The following is a 23,838-nucleotide window of genomic DNA, read 5'->3' as shown; positions in this document are numbered from 1 at the left end:
TTTTTTATCCTTTATTTTTTTGACCTCTTGTATGGGAGCTATCCGATATAGTCGGCCGACCCGGCTCGTTCCGACTTATATACTGCGTGCAACAACTACACAACTTTTGGGAAAGTTTCAGCACGATAGCTTTAAAACTGAGAGACTAGTTTGCGCGGAAACGGACAGACGGACAGACGGACAGACGGACAGACGGACAGACGTACATACATATTTCGATTCAGATGGTGATGCTGATCAAGAATATATATACTTTATGGGGTCTGAGGTGTCTCCTTCACTGCGTTGCAAACTTCTGACTGAAATTATAATACCCTTTGCTCTGCAAGGGTATAAAAAAGGTAGAAAACAACCAAACAGAGACGCTGAACGACAACAAATCTTTGGCGAAAATCGTAGTGCTGAAGTTGTTCGTGTGTTGTCTGTGGTGTGCCAGTTCAAGACAAATAATAAAATATTATGCGCCATCGAAATTAATTATAACTCAAACAAGCATTACAATATTCCCTGGCTGGCGCCAGCCCGTCAAAGATCATTAACATTTTTATGATCCGCCAGGCGAACAAAGAGCCACCACACATAAGGCTCGTATCTGTTGTTACCTGAACCACCACCACCAAATGCTTAGACACACATAGATACACACACGGATATGGCTCTGCGTACGCACCCATAAATCGCAAAACTAATAATGTCCAGGTTGTCTTAACACCTCCCAAAGGGGGCGTGGCGAGGGCTGTGCTGATGATTCGCAGAATTCGGACAGCGCCTCTATCTACAGCCTCATCTCGTTTTTGGGTTCCGGGCAGGAGTCGTAAAACCCGAAAACGGTATGATTTACTGCCCAAAATTTCACCCTGGGCGGCAAGTGCACGGACCGTCTCTCTCCAAAAAAAAAAAAAAAATAATAATAACAACAGTTGTTGCACGGGCACACACAGACACTGACACGCTGACAAATCGGTTCTAAATTTAATTTGAACAACAAAGTTGTAGGTACAAATTGGTACGAGACACCTGCAGAATATCCAAACAAATCTATTTTCGCCCGCTGCGCTGTTATTTTTAAACTAACCGGCTTGATCGTGATCTTTCTCCACCAAAACACAAATTTCTTTCCAGTCATAATTCACGCGAGCCGCAACCACAAAAAAAAAACATACGGAAAGCAAAGCATTTAACGAGAATTGTGCAGAGGAAAAACTAATAGAGATTTCGGCGAACATCGAGCGATTGTGAAAATGTGTTGCCAATCAAGTGGCCAGTGGAAATCTTCTGCGCAGCAGCCCAAGGAATCAGCGACGCCAAGACGGCATCACCACGGATTTTGCCCAAGGACCGAGGTCCTAATCCTCACCGTTATCCTGCTGGCCGTGCTCCAAATCCAGACAGTTGTCGCCGGAGTGGGCGACAGTCTTTCCGGTAAGTTACCATTCAATAGATTAGACAAAATTTGTTTAAATAGTTTGAATTTTTATGATTTCACTGTACAGTTTTCATTTCTTAATTAATTAAGTGATCTATAGATTCTTTATAAATTAAGTGATAGTATTTTTATTCTTTAAAGAAAGAACCTTTCCAAGAAGAAACTTAATTAGCTCGTAAATAATATTTTTACGATCTTTTGAGGACCATTTCAAATTAGATAATTGTTTTATCACTTCTTTGGCCATAAATTTCTCTCCAAATCCGCTCGTTAAACTTTCAACTAACCTTGATGAAGATCCACATTCTTCCCGGGTTGGGAAAATATTCAAAAAAGTCGCCCAGATGTGTACATTAAAAAGGCTTGCCGGACTTACTACAGCTTATGACTATGAATCATGGAATATAGCTGATTTTTACGAGCTTATAACAGCTTTGACTGCCAATGCGATCGGCTATAAAGCTGGGTTAAATACATAGTTATATCGACCGCTTTTCTACGGAATTTTTTTGTGATTATATGAACTGAGTCACAGTCGACTTATTCGACCTTTCACTGGCCGTTATTTCTATTAATTTGAAATAAATAACTGAGAAATATGAAAAACTATTTTTAATAAGCAAGGCCAAATAAAAAATAAAAAATAAGCCAAAAGAGGTCAAGTTCAATTTTGGTTTTTTGATTCTATTATTTCTGTAATAAAAATTAAATTAGCTAATGTGCCAATATTTGAATTTTTAGTTTGATGACAATAATTTTTGATTGTTGGTAAATATTAGAAAAATTATCGTTTCTTTTTTCCGTATTTTTACAATATAAATTGATATTGATTTTAATATTTTTTGTTGGCTTTTGATTGAAACCCGCTCTGTTCTTAGAAGTACGCCCGTAAATACCGCTCAAACACGTGCCATCGTCAGGCGCTCCTCTTAACCCCTCACCTCCCGCCGATATCTCCACTGCCCCCTCTTAATCCCCTTTCCAGTCAATTGGCTGGCGCTTAATCTGCGACTGTGATTAATCGGCGAGCGTCGCCAACGCCAACAGTGGAGGGAGGGGGGCTTTAATCGAGGGGCTGGAGGGTCCGGCGGGATTAGCTACTGAGTGAGCATATTCAAGCGCTGGCTCCACTTTATTTTTGCTGTTTTCAGTCTGGGCTCCTCTAAAAAACACTTTGAGTGGGCTTTTTATGGGTTTTCGAGTGTGTTAAATGAAAATAAAAATCGCATAAATTAGATATATTGCAATGTCGATATCGGGTTACTTGAACCAAGTTCATTAACTGTTCTAGTCAAAAAGAGAAAGGAATGTAGAAAGTCCCCAGCGGCGAACAAGATATTTGTTTTTGATTCGGAAGAGGGGAAAATTCCATTGATTTGGTGTGGTACATGGGAAGGAGCGGGAAAACAGCAGGACACATTCGAATAACAGGAAATAGTGGTCCAAAATCAACAATCATCTTAAGTCCAGCATCAAAGAACAAAGCAAACCACAAACAAACAAGCGACCAAATTACACATCTTCTTTCTTGAGGGGATAGGGCAGTGATCAAGTAGGAGGGACCACGATAATAATGCAGAATAAAACAAAGTCCTAAAGCCGCCCACAGAGATCAGAAGAAGAACAAGCAGAGAACAAGAAGGTAGCTCGAATGGATCAGAACTCCCCACCAATCGTTTTTTTAAGAACTTCGTACAGAGAGAAGTATTTAAGTGTATCCATATTTCTCTTTTTTTATAATATTGACCTGCAATCTATAATTTAAAAAAATGCTTAGAACAATCGCCAATCGCTAATAAAGTTTTTAAATATGAGTGGTAGTACTACATAAGTCCAAATTGCATAAAGAACGAAAGAATATTGAATACTTTGTGAACTAAAGTTTTTTTCTGTGTAGCGCCGGCGTCTTTATTTCCCGCGAACCGGCGGGTGATAGTGAGAGGGACGGAGCGAGTGCCTGTGTGTTGATCAGCACATTGCAGGTGGTCCTCGCTATTCGGGAAGAAGAAGAGCCGGCTCAGCCTGGGGTCGTGTCTCTCCCACTCTCTCTCACTCCCGCTATACCTGTATCTCCCTCTCCGTTTCCGTTTACCTTTTGCTCTGTTGCCCCATTGTTGTTATTGCTGCAGTTGCTGCTGTTGTTTTTGTTGTTCGGGAACATGTTTAACATGCAACGGTTGGCTACTTTTGACTTAAGCGCCAGCAGCGACGCCGACAGAGACGCCAGCAGAGCACCGGCAAAGGAAAAGGTAGAAACCAAACAAAGAAAACAACTTTAACAACAAATCGGAGAAGAAGAGTGCTTGCACAGAAACAAATAATAATTATTATTGCAAATATGAAATATGTACTTTGATATTTTGTATTTATTTATAAATTCATTGGTGTAAAATACAAAGGTATAAGGAGAAATTCTAAATAATTGGCTTGCAATACACAAACAAAAACAAATGCAAGAACATAGATTTTATAAAGGTCTTTAGGATATGATTTCATTTTTTTCCGTGTAAAGTAAACACTCATGAACATAAATCCAGTGGCCTAATCTCATTGACCTGCAGAAGAAGATCATCGGAGGGTAGGGAAGAGTCCATTTTGGGTCACGTGCTCGGATAAGATCTCAGTCGGTGGGCAATTTCCGGCGTTGGTACATGCAATGAATCGTCTTTTTGTTTGTGTTTGTTTGGTATTATTACATCAAGAGTCAACGTCAGAGGCAGGAAATGCAGTGGGAGGGGTCCCAGTGGGGATTAACTGCTGACATCAGATGGGCATATCACTAATCTGCACTCCAATATTTTTCTTTTAGGCGTACGTCAATCCTGCTCGAATGAGGGAGAAGAAGTGCAGCTGAAGAATCAACCCAAGATTTTCACTTGCTTCAAGTGCGAATGCCAGGTGAGTTGAATACAAGTGTTGCCACTTTAGTTTCCCATTTATCCCGGATAACCCCGACCTCCTCTCGACTTTTTTATGGCTCCACGGATCCTTGCCAAACTTTTGAGCTGCTTTTTGGCCTCGATAAAAGTCACTTAAAGCGAAATGAAACAAAATGAAATAACATAAACATGCTTGCTGAAATAAATCTCTTGTACTTGTTCCGTCCTTTTCCGTTTTGCTTCCATCTGTCTCCCTTTCTCTCTCTCTATCTATCTCATTCTCAGCATGGGGCGACGCCAGTGTCCAGCCAGCAGGACATTCAGACTCATGTCTTTGCAGCTACATCCTTAGCCGCCTGCCAAAATGAAAAATACCGAAAATGCCTCGAATATTTCAACGAGCCGACACTTGCACACTCGAACATTTGTGCACCGTTAACCTTACAGAGAAAAAATTTATTTCATTTGGAAAAATATTGTATTTCCGAAGTGTAAGCGATATACAAATGTTCCCCTACTCTCACTATTTAATGCTATACTCCTATAGTAATAAAAGTAGTTTTACTACTACTCTTATTTTCTTTTAATTATTTGGAAAAAGACTTTGCACCTTTGCACATTTTCTTTCCTGTGTACCGAAAAAAAGAATTTAAAGCGGCTAAAAAATATTGCCGGAATCTGTCGGAATGTTTGAGTTTGTTTGCATTTGTTTGGCTTCGCTTCGCCTCTTCCTCTCGCCAACTCGCTGTCTCCCTTCCCCTTATAGTCGTCCCCGTTGGGTGAATTTTTTATGATCCAAGGTCGTCAAACGGGTTTCGCACCGTCATCCGCCGTGTGGGACGGGTATCACGGGTACCGCGGTATTGGCAAGGGTATTCGGTTCGGTGTTGGCTGGGTCGGTGGATCGATCTCGGCACTCGATCGTTTGACAAACACTTGGCGCCGCCGATGTGATTTTTCGTCGCCAGCTTCCCAGCGACAGACCCTCTCTCTTTCACTCGCTCACCCCGTCCGGCAGTCTCTTTCCCTTTCTGGCGCGGCTCAAACGGCGACTTCGTGTCGTCATTAAGCGAGCGCGTGCTCATCTGGCTGATCGATAGAAAGAGAGAGGTAGAACAGGGCACAGGTGGATTGGGGTGGAGGCAGGGTTGTCAGGACACGGAAAAAAAAATATTTAACGAGTTCTATTTTACCTTTTTTAAGGGCTTTCTCATACGAATTAATTTACAAATTAAAAATATACAATAACTCAGTGAGATACTGAAACGTTAGATTTTATAAATGGTAAAGGTTTTTTCATATTTATTTTTGATGCCAAAAAAGAAACATCTAGACTTTAAATCTATAAATCTTATTATAAGCATTTATGTAAATTGGTAAATGTGTTTCAGTGGCAACACCCAAGTTTAAGAAGTAATTTTCACTGTGGGGCTGTCGTGAGCCTGTTGCTAATTTAGCACTAAGCGCTGCTAAACGCCGCTGCTCCAATTTGACCGGCAAGCGTTCAAGCTGGCGCCGAGCGATCGGTCGGGCGATCGGATCGATCGGAGCGATCCAACGATTGAAGCAATCGAAGCGATTCAAGCCGATCCAACCGATCGATCGATCGTTGAATCTTTTTTCGCCTGCGGCTGAGCTGAGCTTCGCCCCGCTTCGTTGTTATTATTATTTCCATTGTTGCTGCGGTTGCTGCTGCTGCTGCTGCTGTCGTCGTCGTCAAGTGGGCGTAACCGAAATTAAAAAGCAGCAGCAAAATCAGCGGGGGGAGCTGAACAAAATACGATACTGGCGCCACCTTACTGGGAAGGCGCCATCACTATCTCCGTCCCTTTCCGGTGCGACATTATTGTGCATCTCTGTCGCACGCGCTGTGGATTCGCCGCTCGACTCATTAAAAGTTCATGAAATCGAATTTAACCCGAGTCCGATGCGATTTCTCTTAGCTTTGCTCTTAAGGCACCAAATCAAAACGCTCCCCATTGAAGCGTGCAAAGCGTTAAGCTGTAATCGCGGCTTAAACACATAAAACCGATAAATAATGCCCGCTTACTGGGCTCCCGTACTTTAACTCCCGCATTATTCCCACCCATTCAAGTCGAATCTTTACGACTGGCGTTTATTGTTCAAAATAAATGAATATATAGAACCGACTTACACTCACATTCGTTGGTTAGTTCCAAATCGTCAAGGACTATCAAGGAAAACAGTACTCTCACCCCTGAAAATGGCAACAAATTTTGGCTTTTATGCGAATATTATGCTGAATCCGCTGAATTTCGCACTTAATGGCTTATGATTTAAACGGTTTTCGTGGGGATTTCCTCATCCAAGCAGACAGACAGGACTTTTATGAGTGTACATATTTGCAAATTAAATTTTTCCTCTGGAAATGGGTAAACATGTGATTAGAGGATTCTGTCATTGATTGATAAATATTAACTAGGTACCGTCTTTGAATTAATATTAATGAAAAAATGTATAATATTGAAGTGGGTTTAGCATTTTTTCCTTTACTTCTGTATTAATATTAATGAAGGATTTACGATCGCCAGGGGCAAATCAGTAAATTTGAATCATTAGAGCTGCTTTAGTGTGCATAACTTTAGCGAAATAAATTCACTTTTGCGAATATGGAATTCTAGAGCACGGGCAAACCAGATTTGGCCAAAATATTTCAAACAGGTCTGCCAACTCCTTTCCTGAAAATTCTTGGGCAATCCGTTCTAAACCCGATGCTGATTTGAAGTCCAATTCCAAATCCAATTCCGATTCCGATTTGAGCCGTCTTAGCCCACAAGTGACAAAATACACATGACCATAAAACCACAAGACAGTCATTACCATATTCACTCCGTGTCTAGAGCGGCAGACTCCAACCTGGCCAACTTAACTCCGAGATGGCCAACACACCAACAACCAACAACGAGCGAAAAGAGAGGCTCAGACGGAGACGGTGTTAAAACCGATCATGTTTTGTCAAACGCAAGGTCGTTAGAGGCCGTTTGCAAATGTGGTTCTGCCACTGTGGCACACACACACACACTAACACACACATGCATACATTTAAGCCCGGAGTAACCAACTTGTTGTTGTGAATTGCCGCTGGGCAAGAAGCTCGGCAACAACAACTACATCCTCCATCCAATCTCCATCGTACAATGCTACTTAGCAGCTCGGGTTGCCATCGTGGCGCCTTTGGCTCTGGCTTTGGCAATCTCTCGCAGAAAAAATGCCTCAACTTTCATGTTGGCTTGGCATTTTTTCCATACCGGTTCCCGATTAGAAAGAAAGAATTCCAAAGCATAAACAGCTGGATGCGAGTTGGCCGATACCACCGGCTCGCAGCTCTGGCCGGATTTCGAGAGCATGTGAACTTTGATCCGTGAGATACGACGAGTGATTAGACTGATACTCAATCTGTCAGCTTGCTGCATTTCAAAATGTGCACAGAACCCAAAAAGAGGCAAAAGTTTAAAATATTAGATAATTTTTATTCCTTAAAATGTAATTTAAGTCTTGCATTAGAAAAATAATATTAAAGAGATTGGCTAAAACACGTGTTTTGCTTCATTAATGAAACCCTATGAAAAGATAACTATCAGTTTAATAAGTTTTTTGTAGAACAATATCAACTGAACCTTAACTTGGGATAATTTGTTTTTCGTGTAGAAATGGGAGGCTGGGGGGGAGTTACGACAATGCCGCACTAAAGTGCCATTAAAATTCCAACTAACAACTGCCATTAAAACTAATACGATGATAAACATCTCGCAGCCAGAGTCGCGGTGACTGCGACTCTCGAGATTTTCATTTTCATAACAATTGCAAATTTTGCACGTTGCGGCCCCATCCAAATTGAGATCCAATCTGGTTTGCTTGCACTAAATTATACACACACAGATACTCACCAACATTGTTTCGCAGCCAACTGCATACAAATTAGTGAAATATTTTGCCTGTTTTTGGTCGACATCTATCTAGATTTATAGATACATTTACAATTAGTGTCGGGGCTCCGCGACTGCGACTGCGACTGCGGCTCCGACTCTAGCCGAGCCGAGCTCTATTATTACCTTACGGCCTGGCTGGATCTGGCTTTAACCTGTCACTGCCAGCGAACAGCTGGCACTGCTCCATAGCCGCAGCACTCAAGGGTTAAAGTTAAACTTAAAGCCAAAGCCAAAGCCATTGGCAATTGCACAAGCCGGCCAAGTTGCAACAGTTTGACTTATGATCGACATCAATTGCAATGCACCCCGCTGCAGCTGTCAGCATGTCGTTAACAGCCAAACAGCCGCGGCTAGAAAATCCAGATGCATAGATACCAGCGTACGTACATATATACGAGTAAGTATATGTACGATATATCTGGGCCGATTTGGCGCTGCTTACCTGTGGGCAGGCAATCAGCCGAGGGATCAACTAACGAGTTACAATCGCAGCGACGGGGATTTCGCTCTTAAGGATAATTTACTGCAGCATAAATTAGACGACTTTGCATAATCCCAGCTCATTATTTACCTCCAAGTTTGCAATAAAAGACTTAAAGACAATGTTCAATTACGAATGCATTAGTAACAATAAAAAATTAGTGACTTTAAAATACGATTTACTATACCTAATCTGCAAGCATAATTGGGATATATTTTTCTGTGTAGCTAACCCCAAAGTCGAACCAATCGCCGCGCCCAAAGTAAATTACTTTGAAGGTCAGAGTGCAGAGCTTCATTGAGCAATGGCGATTTCGAAAGCAATTGCTGGTCAGTGAATCAGGTGGAGGTGTTTTTTATGGAGAAGGGAAGTGGGAATATATATCTGTCGAGTGCACACACCAATCATCGGCTCAGCTGCTCGGTGACAGCCATCTTTCACATGGCTTAGCGCATTTGTGCAAATTGCGCATACGCCACATGGGGCAGCAGAATAATCTCAGCCATAAGACTAATTTATTGTGTCGCTTTTCGTTTTAATTTTTTTTTCAGAACGGATTCGTGAATTGCCGCGATACCTGTCCGCCCGTCAACGATTGCTATATTCTGGATAAGTCGAACGGCACGTGTTGTCGTAGGTGCAAAGGTGAGTTAAATAAAATATATATTTTAAATAAAAGTAGAATACAGTTTAAAGACTTAATGTGCAGATATTTCAATGAATATTAAGTTGAAACTCTTATCTAAAGAAACCTTTCTATATACTTTTCCTTTCAGGTTGCAGTTTTCGTGGCATGTCCTATGAAAGTGGTTCGGAGTGGAGTGACCCCGAGGATCCTTGTAAGACGTACAAGTGCGTGGCCACCGTGGTCACCGAAACAATCCAGAAGTGCTATTCGCAGTGCGATGACAACCAGCTGCAGAAGCCGCGCCCCGGCGAATGCTGTCCCACCTGTCAGGGTGAGTCTATTAGCCCCTCCGATTAAATCCAGACCAGTCCCCAGTCCCCGGTAGCATCACTCACTAAAATTAGCCAAAGATCCCACTAATGCCTCATAATCGTTAGACAATAGAGAGCCCAACCAGATGGACAATCAACAAAAACAACAAAAACAAAAGCGGTACGGCTGCTCTAACCGAACGGGTATTACGAATTCAGCATAAAATATGTTAAAACGCACGTTTCGAAATTCATAATTATTACAGGCATATAAAAAACAGCCTCAATCATTGCCCAACGCAAAGTAGATCAGCGCAGATAGTGCCAGCAAGTTTATGTCTCTATTACCAAAATGATTTATTCATGGGGCATTCCGATATTCGCCCCATCTGCGATCAAATCTTTGGTGATCTGCTGCGATCTGTTTTGATCGGTTCAACGCGACGCTGCCTGCTGTTATTGTTGGCTCTGCTTATTTATGGGCTTTAAATTGTCTATTAAGGCGACAATGTCGCCCCGCATATTCGCATTGCGATCTGCGGCTGAGCAAACAAAAACAAATACACGAAAATCTTATTGGGGGGGCCCTCCTATGACGTTGCCTATGCAAATGCGGTAAATGCCGCTTGGAAACCCGTTTCGCCTTGTGGAAAATTTCTTGGCCCGCGGCCAAGCAAATCAAAACCCCAACTAAATCATAAGTGTCTGATGTCTAATGTCTGATGTTCTAATATCCGATGGGATGGCCTGTCTTTCAGGCTGCAAGATCAACGGACAGACGGTGGCCGAGGGCCAGGAGGTGGACGCCTCCATCGACGATCGCTGTCTGGTGTGCCAGTGCCGGGGGAACCAGTTGACCTGCTCCAAGAAGACCTGCCCCGTGCTCCCCTGTCCCATGTCCAAGCAGATAAAGCGTCCCGACGAGTGCTGTCCACGATGTCCCCAGAATCACAGCTTTCTGCCCGTTCCAGGTGAGTTATTTAATTATCCACTTTACTTATTATTTTCCCAAAAAATGTCTATCAACTCGGGAGACTAAACCACACGTTGAACATAAAAAGATTTGTAAATTCTAGATATAATCATAAATTGTTAGCCTAATAAAACAGCATGGTCCATAAATTTACTTGATGTATACGTAGCTAGACAAATTTTATTTTAAATTCGTGCTGCATTTAAATATAGCAATATGTGATTGCAAATTAAGCTCTTGCTCGTGTTTTAAAGCAGAGAATATTATAAAAGGCAAATTGATATAAAATGATAAAATAGGAAATACTATTTATATATTTTTGCCTTTAAATCATAGGTATTCCTAGAGGCAAAACTTTTTTTCAAATTGTATTATATTAATTTATATCTATTCAAACGTTATTAAATCAATATACCTTAAAATTATTTAAGAATGCAACCAATATTACTTGTAAACTTTCTGTATTTAACAATTTTGTACTTCAAATTTTCTTTCCACAGGCAAATGCCTCTTCAACAAAAGTGTTTACCCCGAGAAGACGCAGTTTATGCCGGACAGGTGCACCAACTGCACCTGCCTGAACGGAACCTCCGTGTGCCAACGACCCACCTGTCCGATCCTGGAGTGCTCTCCGGAGTTCCAGGAGCCGGATGGCTGCTGTCCACGCTGCGCCGTCGCCGAAGTGCGGAGCGAGTGCAGCTTGGATGGGGTGATCTACCAGAACAACGAGACCTGGGACATGGGTCCATGTCGCAGCTGCCGCTGCAACGGGGGCACCATCCGCTGTGCCCAGATGCGCTGTCCGGCGGTCAAGTGCCGGGCGAATGAGGAACTGAAGCAGCCGCCAGGAGAATGTTGCCAGCGATGCGTGGAAACCGCCGGAACTTGCACCGTTTTCGGGGATCCCCACTTCCGCACCTTCGACGGGAAGTTCTTCAGCTTCCAGGGCAGTTGCAAGTACCTCCTGGCCTCCGATTGCCAGGGAAAGACCTTCCACATTCGACTGACGAACGAGGGTCGAAACACGCGACACGCCAGTTGGGCAAAAACCGTAACCTTGAGTCTGCGAAACTTGAAAGTTAATCTCGGCCAGCGGATGAGGGTCAAGGTGAATGGAACGAGGGTTACGTTGCCCTATTTCGGCATGGCTGGTGGCCAGAACATCACAATCGAGAGATTGCCAGACGGAGGAGCCGTGATGCTGAGATCCGAGATGGGTTTGACCCTCGAGTGGAATGGAGCTGGCTTCCTGCAGGTTTCGGTGCCCGCGAAATTCAAGCAAAGACTGTGCGGCCTGTGTGGCAACTTCAATGGCAGTTCGCGGGACGATCTGACCGGCAAGGATGGACGCACCCATGGGGACGACGAGGTCTGGCACTTCGCCAACTCCTGGAAGGTTGGTGGCCCGAAGTCCTGTTCCCGCAAGCGTGAAAGCCTGGCGGCCACGCCCACCTGCGACAAGCGCAAGTCGAACTTCTACTGCCATCCGTTGAGCGTTCCCTCGCTCTTCGGCGATTGCCACGAGCGCCTGAATCCGGAGAACTACAAGGTGGCCTGCCGGATGGACGTGTGCGAGTGTCCCTCCGGCGACTGCCACTGCGATAGCTTCGCTGCCTACGCCCACGAGTGCCGGAGATTGGGAGTCCCCCTGCCGGACTGGAGAACGGCCACCAATTGTCCGGCCGGCTGGCGACGGAATGCCACGCTGTCGAGCTTCAAGGGCAACCAGTTCTACGGGGATCCCAGCTTCCATCGGTTCAAGGGTCGCCGGCAGAAGAACCATCTGCTGCGACTGCAGCAGCAGCAGCAGCACCAGCAGCAGAGCAAACAGGGCCAAAAGGGGCGGCATCGGCAGAGTGCGGGGCACAACCAGCTGGACAAGCAGGGCCACCATCGACTGGACAAGGACCAGCTGGACAGGGAGTTCATCCTGAAGCACGTGCCCAGCAGTTTCCTCTATCCACGTGCGCCGGATCGCACGCCGCCGCCCCCTCCATTAAGTTACTTAACCGTTTAACTTTAGTTACCCATTTAGTTACTACACACACACACCCATACATGAGCACGCCCATCCACACAGATACTCTCGCAGGGAAGGGGCCTTAAAAAAAAGATAGCATACTTTTGGCGGCCCCAAAAAGCCGAGAGAACCGTGCGGGAAACCTAGTTGAATTCGCTCCCATGACAGCCAGGCCACAGTATTAAGCTGAAAGTCCTCCGGAGTAGGCAGATATATATACACACACACACATAAACACACCGAACTATATGTAGCACCCACACACACAAACACACACACACACAGCATCGAACAAGAACTCATCCTGTCGCCATTTCTCGTGTAGCCTAAGTTTTATTTATTTTAGCTTTAGTAAGTGGAGTTTTATTCGGAGAGCCTGTGCTGTTTGTGTGCCTGATTTGTATTTGTATTCCTGTATGTGTGTTTCGTCGCTGCGCTGAACTAAACTGATCTAAAACCTAAACTATAACTATAACTATAACTATAACTAAAACTAAACATAAGCTAAGCTTTAGCTAAGTGTACTTAGAACATAACGCAGTCCTAGCTAAAGTACTTGATAATGTTTGCTTAAAATTTAAGCTCTAGGAAGGGACGAGGAGAAGGACCTACCCAACTACTATGAGAATTGCACAACAGTATTTTTGCTTAGTTGAAAACTTGAACGAGCCCCAGATCCCGAACTCAACTCAATCCCCAAAACAAAACAAAAACCTACTTAACCAACTCGAAATTCCGCTTATCTCAAATCGGGGCGAGCGCCCCTCGCAGATTTAACCAACTTTTACCCAAACTGTGTTAATATTTATACAACAACAACAACTATCGCCAACTATTTATGCACTTAACCAGCGGAAAAGGGAGACAACTCTTTGCCATCTTTCAATTTTACAAATTAATCAAGTTTACAGTTTAAAGTTAAATGTAATGTACTATAATAACTTCTTCATATACTATACTACTTGTATGGCTGGATCTGTAAATTTACGACACATTTGAATATCCCAAAAGATGAAGAAAAGAACAAAAACAAAACAAAAAGTAATGCCACAAATGCAAGTGGATAAAATCAAATTGAAATATATGAAAAAAAACAATTTAACTTGTGTGTTTGCTATGGAAAAAAGGGTCATTAGAAATAATGGAAATTAATAGAATGATTTGAGTTCGATCAACTAATTTAAAGAAAACTCTATCAAATGCAGTTAAATTTGAAGGAAAATTTCCCGTTGCCGTGGGGGAAACCAATCTTTAAGCCATTAAAAGCGATGGCAGTTGACCAGCTCGCAAAGAGGGAATCGAATTGCCTGTGGGAACTTCAACTGCTGACTCTTGGCTTCCTCCGCGCTGCTCTCAAGTGGAGGATCCCCGGCCAAGTTGTGTTTATTGTTCTCTGCTCGTGTGTGGCATCAGTTTCAGAGGCACGAACTCCAACTCTCCGCGACGACACTGCGTCTGGGGTGGCATGTGGCAGGCAGCTCGCACTCCGATGGCTCCGAATCGGATTCCATGGCCGCGGAAGGAAGTGGAGTGCAGAGCGAGTGCCAACGGCCAAGGGCCACTCCAGTCCAGACTCCAGAGTCCAGTGAGATTGGAGCTTCGCTATCGGGGAGCGAAACTCAGTCTGGCTGGCGTCGAATTACGGGGCATGGCCATTAGCCATTTGCCAGTGGAAGAGTGGAAGAAGTGGAAGCAGTGGGGGCAATGCCAATTTATGCATGTTTGCTTAGCAATAATTGTCAGCGATGTCTAGGGTCGGCCAGCCAATTCCCATTCCCATTCCGTGTCCAATTCCCAGGGCAAGATTGTCTGTAATTCGAATCGAACTTACTGCTCAGCCTGGAGAATTCTGAGAACGAGGCGGGCGCTCGTAAATTCAAGCGATCCGATCGCCAGCGATTTAGACGGAAAACACAATCTGGCATGGCCCCTGGATCATGACGTTTGGCTCATTGAGGAAAGCATTATACACAGAAAGAAATTCATATAGTAAATGTTGATATATTTCAAATTGCAATTATAAAACTTTGGTATTGATATTAAGCTGTTTATAAATAAAGTTCCGCAAAAGGCAAATTAAAATAAAATTCATAATTCATATTGTCATTTTATTACTTCAAGTAATATTTATTTATAAATTTATTATGCTGCCTTTTGAAGTTCAACAAAAGCTCACATTGTGTTTTAAAAAAGGAGTTGAAGTAATATAAATATCAATTTGTTTAATTACTTATAATATCGATTTATAGATCATTTGTTTTTTACTTTATCAGGTGTTTTTTTGGTTTACAGTGATTTCTCTTTTTATTGTGTACAAAAAAAGATCCCTGATGACTGCATTATAAATCTTAAATTTGTGTTAAGATCACCAGTTATCATTAAAGCTTTTATCGGACAATATTTTTCCGAGTGCATTACCACGCAGCAGGCACGTGCACTGAATTCGCAAGCAAGTCGATCGATCAGGTTGATGCCACATCCAATTGCAAGTGCCCGCTGCCTGATTGATGTCCGTCCCGTGGCTTCTCTGGAAATCTAGAGGCACTTAGACTGGATCTTGGACCACGGTGACATCTGCCCGCTCGGATCGCCTTTGAGCGTTTCCGCGTGTCGCTCCTCGGGAGACGCCGGCGACGCGTGCTCGCTCCTTATCGGGCGGCAACCTGTCCATATCGGACCATCTGCCACTCGGCCACCTATTCCACCTATTCCACTGGGCATCCGCCGGCCAAGCCAACGATGGTGTGGCGCCATGGCGTGAGCCAAATTTGGCATTTGGTGAAATGTTTTCTGTCCCGCGACGAGTGGCGTTTACTGCATTCCCCAAGGGGCGGCATTAGACGACGGACCCGTGTTCATAACTCATAATTTGAAGTCCCAACCCCATCCCAGCTCTTCTTGCTGGTAGCCACTTAAATTCCACAATTTATCAATTTCTCTGGCAGGACTCTGGACTGGCTGCGATGAGACGATGAGCTGTCCGCCGATAAGCCGCTCCAAGCAAGGACATTCCAATCCGTTGCTCATGCATCATCTGCCACACAGAGGATTACAATTAAGTTAATAAAAATTTATAAAAATATAATAAGCATACCTTAAGAGGAGAATATTTAAATTATGTATGATTGTAAAGTTAATGCTTTTTATAGCATAAAATACTCAACAAAACACAAGTAATGTTACAGCATTTTAATAAGTATAATAAACAAAGTTACTTAGCATTGTAAACAAATGAAAGATTAGATTGAATTTAATAAAAATTTAAATATATAAAATACAATATTTTGACTAAGTAAGTTTTGAAAGCAATTAATTTTAGATTTGTTTAATATTTTTTTCTGGAAATTACAGTACAAACTTCCTCTCTTTTTTCTCCGTGTAAAACCAGCATCCAAGGATGCGACTCCTAAGTGTGCATAAGCAAGTGGAAACGCATGAATCACTTGGCGGATGCGTGGGAGCAGCCATTGTCATCGGTTTTGGCCATTAGCGCGTACAGCCATATGTCAGCGGCTTCCAGAGGAAAGCCACCCACGTCCAAATGGCTCAAGGGCTGCACTTCGTCTTTGGGGGGTTGAAATCGAAGGGGTGGCGGATTGGAGCGAGCTAATGCCATTTTCCGGATGCGGGAAACCAAAGCTGTTGACAGAACTGGACAAATGAAGCATTATTTATGTTATTGATACGGCGGCGAAAGAGTGAGATGTATTTGAGTAGAAAAGAAAGGGGGCCATAATTTGTGGCATACTCTTCGGCGTTGACCTAAATGACCCACAAGCGGGGTGGCAATTCCGAGCGATTCACCAGCTAAATGTGGGGAGAAATAAATGTAAAAAATTAAATTGGATGCTAGAAAAACAATAATTCGATTCGAAAATAGTTGGTTGTTTTCTAAGGTGTGGGAATGGAATTTTATAATAACTAAAATTTTATTGATATTTAAAATTTCCATAATCCTTGTTTCTCGCTTTAAAGGAATTTTTTTTGAGACATAACACAAATTTCGGAGTAGAAATTTCATAAAATATCCTAAATTTAATTCTTTAAAACGTGTTTTGAAAAATGTTTAGTTATTTAACCGCTATTCATTCTTGTGGTTTTGTGTTTAGATAATTAACATACATTTTTGTTTGATATTTGACACGCTCCAGATTGCTTCTACGAATTGATTTTATTAGCAAGCAATTTAATGTGGTGACTAATTAACAATTAGCGTTCTTTATTTTGGCATGCTCTATGTGGCATTAATGATAGTTATATTTTGTAACCAATTTAGTTTTTACATTGATTCCCACTCCTATCATAGCTCACTAATTAAGTTGTCTTGGTTCCACTTAATTAGCTGAGCAAATTAGTTATTAAGTGCTGACACCTCCCCCACCCCAACCCTCACCCACTCAGCTGTCAATCAGCGTCGAGCGGGTCGTTAAAAATACAAATGCCTGGGAAGATTTGTTTGGGCTTACACGAGATGAATGTCTGAATGAATTGTGAATTAATGGATATCTGCCTCGGTCTATCTGCGATACTCCATCGCCCTCTCCCCCGATTCTTACTATATGTGTTTTGACTAATTTAATTGGCAATTAAGTATTCAGTGTTGGCTTAAATGGCAATGGCGTGTGTCTGAATGGGGAAAGCAATCCCACAAGAATCGAAACACAATTAATTGCCTAGTTATTGGTCATTTGAATAATTGTGTAGTTGGAGATAGGATAGGATAGAATTCAGGACCTTCTATACAAAAATCTGAATTTCTATTCCACAATCTCAAATTCCCGCCGACATTTGCTTAAGCAATTCAACAGACAGAAAGGCGTCAACATCAACTGTTTTGTTTAATCTTTTTTAATATTTTTTTGTATCGGCTTTGGCCAGCGGAAACTGGTTGGCATTCATCAGATTTCGGATAAATTTTGGCACATGCCGGTCGGGAACAATACCGTTTATTAATTATATTAAATGATTCCGCTTGTTCTCCGGTTTACTTGTAGCGATTTATATCGTTCCGAGCCTCATCACAATCAGATGTAATTATGCAAACTGCACTCGACTGTGGTGTTGGCTCATGACGGAAGTTGTTGCAGTGCCATCGGTATTGGGTATTAATTGCCATTATCTAATCTTGTAATCTGAGTTCGCTGGAGGTGGGGAGATAATGGCGCATCAATCAGTGAGTTCAGATTTTGATCGGTGGGAACAAAAACAGCCGCAAATCATACAAGATTGATCACTTATTAGTTACATAATATTATGTGTCAATAGAAATAATAATCATAATAATCATATACATACCTAATATTTTATTTTGAATATTCTTTTTTAAAAAAAGGCTTCATTAAGCATAATTGCATTAATCTTTATAAGTTTTAGAATATGTTAAAGAGGTATATATGTATATTTTGAAAAATCCCTAATGGGTTTAGATTCCATACTTTCCCATTCCCCAGGCTTTATAGGGTAACCAAACACATGCTACAACCCATCAATTAGCAGCATTGAGACTCACCTTTCTTCTCGAATTTCTCCACCATAAATCTATGAAAAGCAACTTAAATCACGCGTCGCTCTTAAGTGCCGCCTTATCGGGCATAATCGCTGATGAAATTTGCATACTGAGGCCACTAAATTTAGTCTAATAGGTTCTGAGCCTGACCGAAGGAGTTTTAGCTTTAGAGAGCTCCGGTACTGGTCGGATGTATGTGTCAATAAAAGTCGGGCAATTAATTGCGCGCCCCCCGAAATAGATAGTCGCCGTTTCCCAAGCACTCAAATCGGTAAATATAGCTGGAGCATGCGAGTATATATGGATCGGATCGACTAACGATCGCATTAACATCAAACGCGCACATTTTATGGCCTGTCAACCGATCGTTGTCCACATAGATCGATCGATAGCTCCCAGCTCGTGGCAACAATGAACCTCCAGACTCTCTCCCCTCTTTTTTTTATGATTTTTTTTCCCCTTTTTTGGTTAAGTTTGGGCAATTTTAGAATCACGATTTTAGAAACAAAAGTTGGAGCGGGATGAAATGGAACCGAGAGACCGAGAGACCGGGAAGATTCACTCATCCTCCGCTCGGCTGGCCCTCAAATTAATATTTATATTTATTATCATTATTTTGTGCAAACTTGTTCTTGGCCGTTTCGTTTCGAAACGTGTTAGAAAGGCTTGGTCTGGCTAAGTCGGGCTTTGCGAAATGGCATTAGAATCGGCCGGAGAGAGATATATAAAAAGTCGGCTTGGCAGCCGAGCTCTCTTGTTAAGTTAAGGTCTTAGTCCCCGATCTCGGTTCTGTGATCATTCAAACGGAAACATCCAATAAAGACGGCCACGCTTATTGGCCAGAATCTGATAGGAAGTGCCAAAATTGATAGACATTCTTAGTTTAATTCTATAAGTTTGTAAAAATAATTATTTAAATATGGTAGCTGTAATCTGTGGAAATGCCTGCCTGGCCATCTTCTTTCTGATGATGCAGTTGGTCCTGGCCAAGGAATATAGCTGGTGCGATCCCACTCTGTGCGAGAATGGTGTCAAACACATTGCCTGCCGAAATACTGGAGTGAGTTTGGGATGAATATATTATACAATAATCGGTTATAAAAACCAAACGTCAAATTATGAAATCGTGAATATTAATCGAATGCATATTAGGGAAAGAACGATAAAACATTTGTAAAAATGGCTACGATCCGAAAATATATGGCAAAGCTCAAGGCCTTTGTCTCGCTAATTTATGTATATTTAAATTGTATCGCCACAAATCTTTAATTAGAAAGGGGAGGGTATCTTAAAAAGAGATTCAATTTTCGGGATCTCAAACGTTTAACATTTTAAGCTGCACGTTTTGTGAATAAAACTTTCTCAAATTTTAAAAGGATTGGTTTTTATTAAACGAAAAGTTACTATTATATATTTAGAACTGAACTTTAATGACTTTTTCCATAGCAATTTGCCAGACGTTGTCAGCCAGATGCTGTCCAAGTGGATGTAAGTCATAATAAGGCGGACTTCCTGCATGCCCACAACAAAAGGCGAAACTTTTTGGCCTTAGGAAAAGTGCCAGGATATTATCCGGCCGCAAGAATGGCCACAATGGTAGGGAATATTATTAAATTTAAATAAATGTTAGTAACATTTGATATCCTTAGGTTTGGGACGATGAGCTGCAGTATCTTTCCATGCTGAATTCCCGGACTTGTAAACTGGATCACGATGATTGCCACAACACCTACCGATATGCCAATTCTGGTCAAAATCTTTGCGCTGTTTGGCGGCCAAGAGATCCTTATGTGAATGTAACCAGTTTGGTGGAGGAGTGCCTGGGTCTCTGGTTCAATGAATACTCCTTAATAGACAGCACTTTTATTGATGCCTTCAAAGTTACCTCTATTTTGTGAGTTGAAAATAGGTAGCTATTATTAAATCATATTTAATTAAATTTATTTCTTAAACAGTGAGGACTACGGCCACTTTGCGGAGATGAGTGTGGACAAGAGCTTTGCGCTGGGCTGCTCCATCATGAGATTTACACGTCCCGACTATCCTTCAGTATATATCTACAACTTTATCTGCAACTATGCTTCACTTTATGCTCTGGGAGCTCCTGTTTATGAGAAGGGTCGAGCGGCTTCTCGTTGCACCACGGGAAAGAGCCACTTCTATCCAGGATTGTGCTCCACCCGAGAGGTGTACGATCCGAATTGGTAATAGCAATCGAAGGGGGATTCCCGCCCTCCACTCAGGTTCCACCACCAAGAGTATTTAGCAAACTCTAGAATAAGTTTAAATAGAAATCAATAAATGATCGCATCGATTCCAGACACTCTGCATAATTTATTTAAATTGACTGTCGTCATTGGGAGTCTGCCGCTGACTTCTGACCCGGCTTTTGAATTGCATAATCAGAGTTGAGTTATAAACCCACTGGCTGTGCTGTAAGACAGCGGAGCTCGACCAAAATAAACAATGCCAGTCTACAAAGAAAGCCAGTCCCCGTCTTCTAAGACTGGTTTGGCACACAGAACTTTCGTTTATTATTGGCCAGCAACTCATAAAGATGTTCCCCCTCGAACAGCATATGCAAATGGCTGTTTTTATTTGATTTGTGCGCAGAAGTTATTGATTTCTCCTTTGTGATCGAGAACCTGTCCGGGGATCTTTTAATACGAAGCTTAGCGTGTGCAACAGGCAAAAAACAAGAAGATTAATACATAATACATAATAATACCTGATAGTCGGAACCACCAATTGGGTCAATGTCAGTGTCAGAGACTCGAAACTCTCGAATTATAGAGTCACTGAACTGAGCGAAACACCCACGTAGTTAATTTTATGTTGAATGTTTTAAATTTGAATGATCTGAATTTTGGCTTAGAATCTTAAATGATTTGTTAGCACCTTAAGTTTATTAGCTTATGTCGCTGAAACCTGTTAGGTGGTCTTTGTAATTTATGCTAAACTATCTGCATTAATTTCACTAATATAATAATGGGTTCCTATGTAGGAGATAAATCTCCATTTTTCACAGGCTTCGTATAACCAAACTGACGAAAGCTCAAACTTTAACTAAACGCGTGTACTTAGCTTTCTCTATTCTGAACTTAACTCGGAGATTAACGATCGAGTTAAATAGTCTAATTTTGGATGGGGAGCTGGTCGCGTGGAGCTTCTTCCCCTGGGCTCTTCTCTGGGGTTTATTGCTCGAGTTTTCCTAGAAGTCGTGCACTTTGAAGTTTCGGTGTGAACGCTCTTTGGAGATAAAAGCAGAAAGACAGACTGTAATTGAGACAAAGACAACGGCCCCCCAAAATGGAAATGATTCATAAAACGTCGCTTGAACTTTCTCAAGCTGCGGTTTCGTTTTCGTATTGAGATCGGGATCGGAATCGGATTGGTAAATACCTGCCGAACATAAGCACCTGCAAATCAAAAATTTCGTTATAAATAACGCCTTGCCGGTGGTCAGGATTTGCACTTGCACTTGAGCATTTAGTGAGATTCAGTGGAGATGGAATCCGGAAGATTTATAACGATCGGCTGCCTGCTGATGATCCTGGGCACTGCGTTATCCCAACCTTTATCCTGGTGCGATCCGGAATTGTGTCCCGATAATACAGTGCATATAGCTTGTAATAATGATGGAGTGAGTCAAATTAAATCCCTTTGAGTGCTGATTTATGACTGATTTTATCCTTAAGCAATTCCACGAGAGTTGCTCTCCGGATGCCACAATGGTGGACATGAAACCATATCGCAATTTCATCGTGGATGAGCACAACAAGCGGAGGAACTATATAGCTTCTGGATCCCTGCCTGGTTATTATCCCGCCACCCGAATGGCCACCATGGTGTGGGACGAGGAACTGGAGTACCTGGCCACCTTGAATCTGAAGACCTGCTACTTGGAGCACGATGACTGCCACAATAGCTTCCGCTTCCGGAATTTGGGTCAGAATCTCTGTGGTGTTGATCGTCCGCGGAATTGGCAGATGAACGTGACCAACTTGGTGGAGCAGTCGATGGGCTTGTGGTTCGGGGAACACAAGCTGATTGACAGCAGTTACATAACCGACTTTAAGCTCACCAGGAATCTGTAAGTCCCTTTGACACTTCCCCACTGACCTAACCCACTAACTTTAAATGTATTTCATCAGTGAAAAGTACGGACACTTTGTGGAAACTGTGGTGGACAGGAACACCCATGTGGGCTGTGCCATGATGCGATTCACCAATCCCCAGTATCCCTTCCTCTATATCTACAATACTGCCTGCAATTACGCCAGTGTCTATGCCATCGGAGTTCCTGTTTACAATGCCGGAAAGCCCGCCTCCGAATGTAAAACGGGCAGCAATCCGGAGTATCCCGCCCTCTGTTCTATTAAGGAGCAATACAACCCCAACTATAATTTGTACTAGCTAATGACCAAATGATAAACAAGCAATTAAAATACATGATACCTAATGAACCTAATCAAAACAGCTTGATTTTTATTACCGCCGTTCGACAATTGCGCCCACTGATTGATACGTCAAGTTTTGTTTATCGCCGTTCCGGCTGCTAAATTTGGCTCGTTGCTAATTGCCAATTCAGCGGACACTCATTTATTGATGTTAACGGAAATAATCGAAAGCGGTTCTCGGACATTGGGACTGAATGTCAGAAATCTCCTTAAAAAATGTTACTCCTTAAACAAAATTTAAGTTAATATAAACGAGAATTATGAACACTTAATTGTTAAACTTTGGCTTATATCTTCTTCGAAATTGGTTGATAAGGACGAAAATTTTTGGTAAACAATATTTTTAACTACTCAGAATTCTGACAAATGAAACTCTTATTTACAAAGTAATCACCTTCAGCCCAATGTGCATTTGGTAATTTTTCACGCCTCACTGCATGTGACTGACCTACCCTGCATTTGTAAAAATCGAATCGATGACGAGTGCGTCCCTTCATCCGACCGCAAATTAATTTTTAATTACTCAGGATTACATTAAAAAGCAGTTAATTTATCAATGAGCCAGCTGCACCGCCCGAATAACAACAGTCCGTCAACGAGCGGCGCATAAACAATGTACTCAATGCACCCGATAATGACGTAGAGCGATTCGGTTTCAATCTTGGCAACAAATACAGGCCCAGATTTAAGGACAGACCTGACATTCCAGCAGTCAATTGTGGGCAATTTACGGTCCAGCAACTGGAGCTGGAGCCTAGATCAGACAGAGACTTCTATAACTCAGCTGGCCATGTGTGTGGGATTGCATGTGGAGCAGACAAGGGATCGCAGCAGCTGTCCCAGCTAGAGTTTCACAGGGAAAAATATATATAATATAGATATATTATATTAGAAAGATGAAAGGCTATGAAAATTACAATTGAAAAGCCTTAAATGCAGCACCAAAAACCTTTAAACAAATAATATTTAAAATAACAAAAGCTGTCACCGATTATAAATCCACATTGTAATATTCTGTATCCGCGGTGATTCACAAATGTTAATTAATTAATTTGCAATTTGTTCGGAAGAGAACTCAAATTCAGGCATTTAAAATTTAAATGATAATAAAATGTATATAATTATTTTTTAAGTGCATTCCGTCCTCCACACACTGCCCACTTTGTAGCGGGCCACAGTGAAGCCTCTGCCCTGACTTTTATCT

The 23,838-nt window shown here is 42.2% G+C and overlaps 3 protein-coding genes across 3 annotated transcripts in view; all 3 read left to right on the top strand.

Annotated features, from left to right (window-relative positions):
* The window catches only part of LOC108087852 (BMP-binding endothelial regulator protein), a 37,250-nt gene extending 23,485 nt beyond the window's left edge, over window positions 1-13,765 (top strand). The window contains exons 2-7 of the mRNA XM_043208331.1: window positions 1,123-1,422; window positions 4,236-4,324; window positions 9,288-9,381; window positions 9,513-9,695; window positions 10,434-10,646; window positions 11,149-13,765. Coding sequence (XP_043064266.1) covers window positions 1,242-1,422; window positions 4,236-4,324; window positions 9,288-9,381; window positions 9,513-9,695; window positions 10,434-10,646; window positions 11,149-12,665 — 2,277 coding nt within the window. The 5' untranslated portion in view covers window positions 1,123-1,241 and the 3' untranslated portion in view covers window positions 12,666-13,765. The remainder of the gene's footprint in view (window positions 1-1,122; window positions 1,423-4,235; window positions 4,325-9,287; window positions 9,382-9,512; window positions 9,696-10,433; window positions 10,647-11,148) is intronic.
* Window positions 13,766-18,962: 5,197 nt separating this feature from the next.
* On the top strand, window positions 18,963-20,495 carry LOC108087773 (antigen 5 like allergen Cul n 1). Its single transcript, XM_017185302.1, has 4 exons — window positions 18,963-19,234; window positions 19,621-19,770; window positions 19,824-20,068; window positions 20,130-20,495. Exons 1-4 carry the CDS (start codon window positions 19,094-19,096, stop codon window positions 20,380-20,382), a joined length of 789 nt encoding a protein of 262 aa, XP_017040791.1. The 5' UTR covers window positions 18,963-19,093; the 3' UTR covers window positions 20,383-20,495.
* Window positions 20,496-21,682: 1,187 nt separating this feature from the next.
* Window positions 21,683-22,590, top strand: LOC108087758 (antigen 5 like allergen Cul n 1). Its single transcript, XM_017185288.1, has 3 exons — window positions 21,683-21,817; window positions 21,873-22,267; window positions 22,329-22,590. Exons 1-3 carry the CDS (start codon window positions 21,683-21,685, stop codon window positions 22,588-22,590), a joined length of 792 nt encoding a protein of 263 aa, XP_017040777.1.
* The last annotated feature ends 1,248 nt before the right edge of the window (window positions 22,591-23,838 follow it).

The sequence above is a fragment of the Drosophila ficusphila genome, unplaced genomic scaffold, assembly GCF_018152265.1.
Source record: "Drosophila ficusphila isolate 14025-0441.05 unplaced genomic scaffold, ASM1815226v1 contig_414, whole genome shotgun sequence".
NCBI lineage: Eukaryota > Metazoa > Arthropoda > Insecta > Diptera > Drosophilidae > Drosophila > Drosophila ficusphila.
The sequence above is the reverse complement of the archived record's forward strand: the minus strand, read 5'-3'. Positions and strand labels throughout refer to the sequence as shown.

Bases quoted from the DNA above. Each gene is read 5' to 3' on its own strand.
- LOC108087773 (XM_017185302.1), top strand. From the start codon at position 19,094: ATGGTAGCTGTAATCTGTGGAAATGCCTGCCTGGCCATCTTCTTTCTG. The intron at 19,235-19,620 runs GTGAGTTTGGGA...CTTTTTCCATAG, and splicing joins TTGCCTGCCGAAATACTGGA to CAATTTGCCAGACGTTGTCA. The intron at 20,069-20,129 runs GTGAGTTGAAAA...TTTCTTAAACAG, and splicing joins TTCAAAGTTACCTCTATTTT to TGAGGACTACGGCCACTTTG.
- LOC108087758 (XM_017185288.1), top strand. From the start codon at position 21,683: ATGGAATCCGGAAGATTTATAACGATCGGCTGCCTGCTGATGATCCTG. The intron at 21,818-21,872 runs GTGAGTCAAATT...TTTATCCTTAAG, and splicing joins TAGCTTGTAATAATGATGGA to CAATTCCACGAGAGTTGCTC. The intron at 22,268-22,328 runs GTAAGTCCCTTT...GTATTTCATCAG, and splicing joins TTTAAGCTCACCAGGAATCT to TGAAAAGTACGGACACTTTG.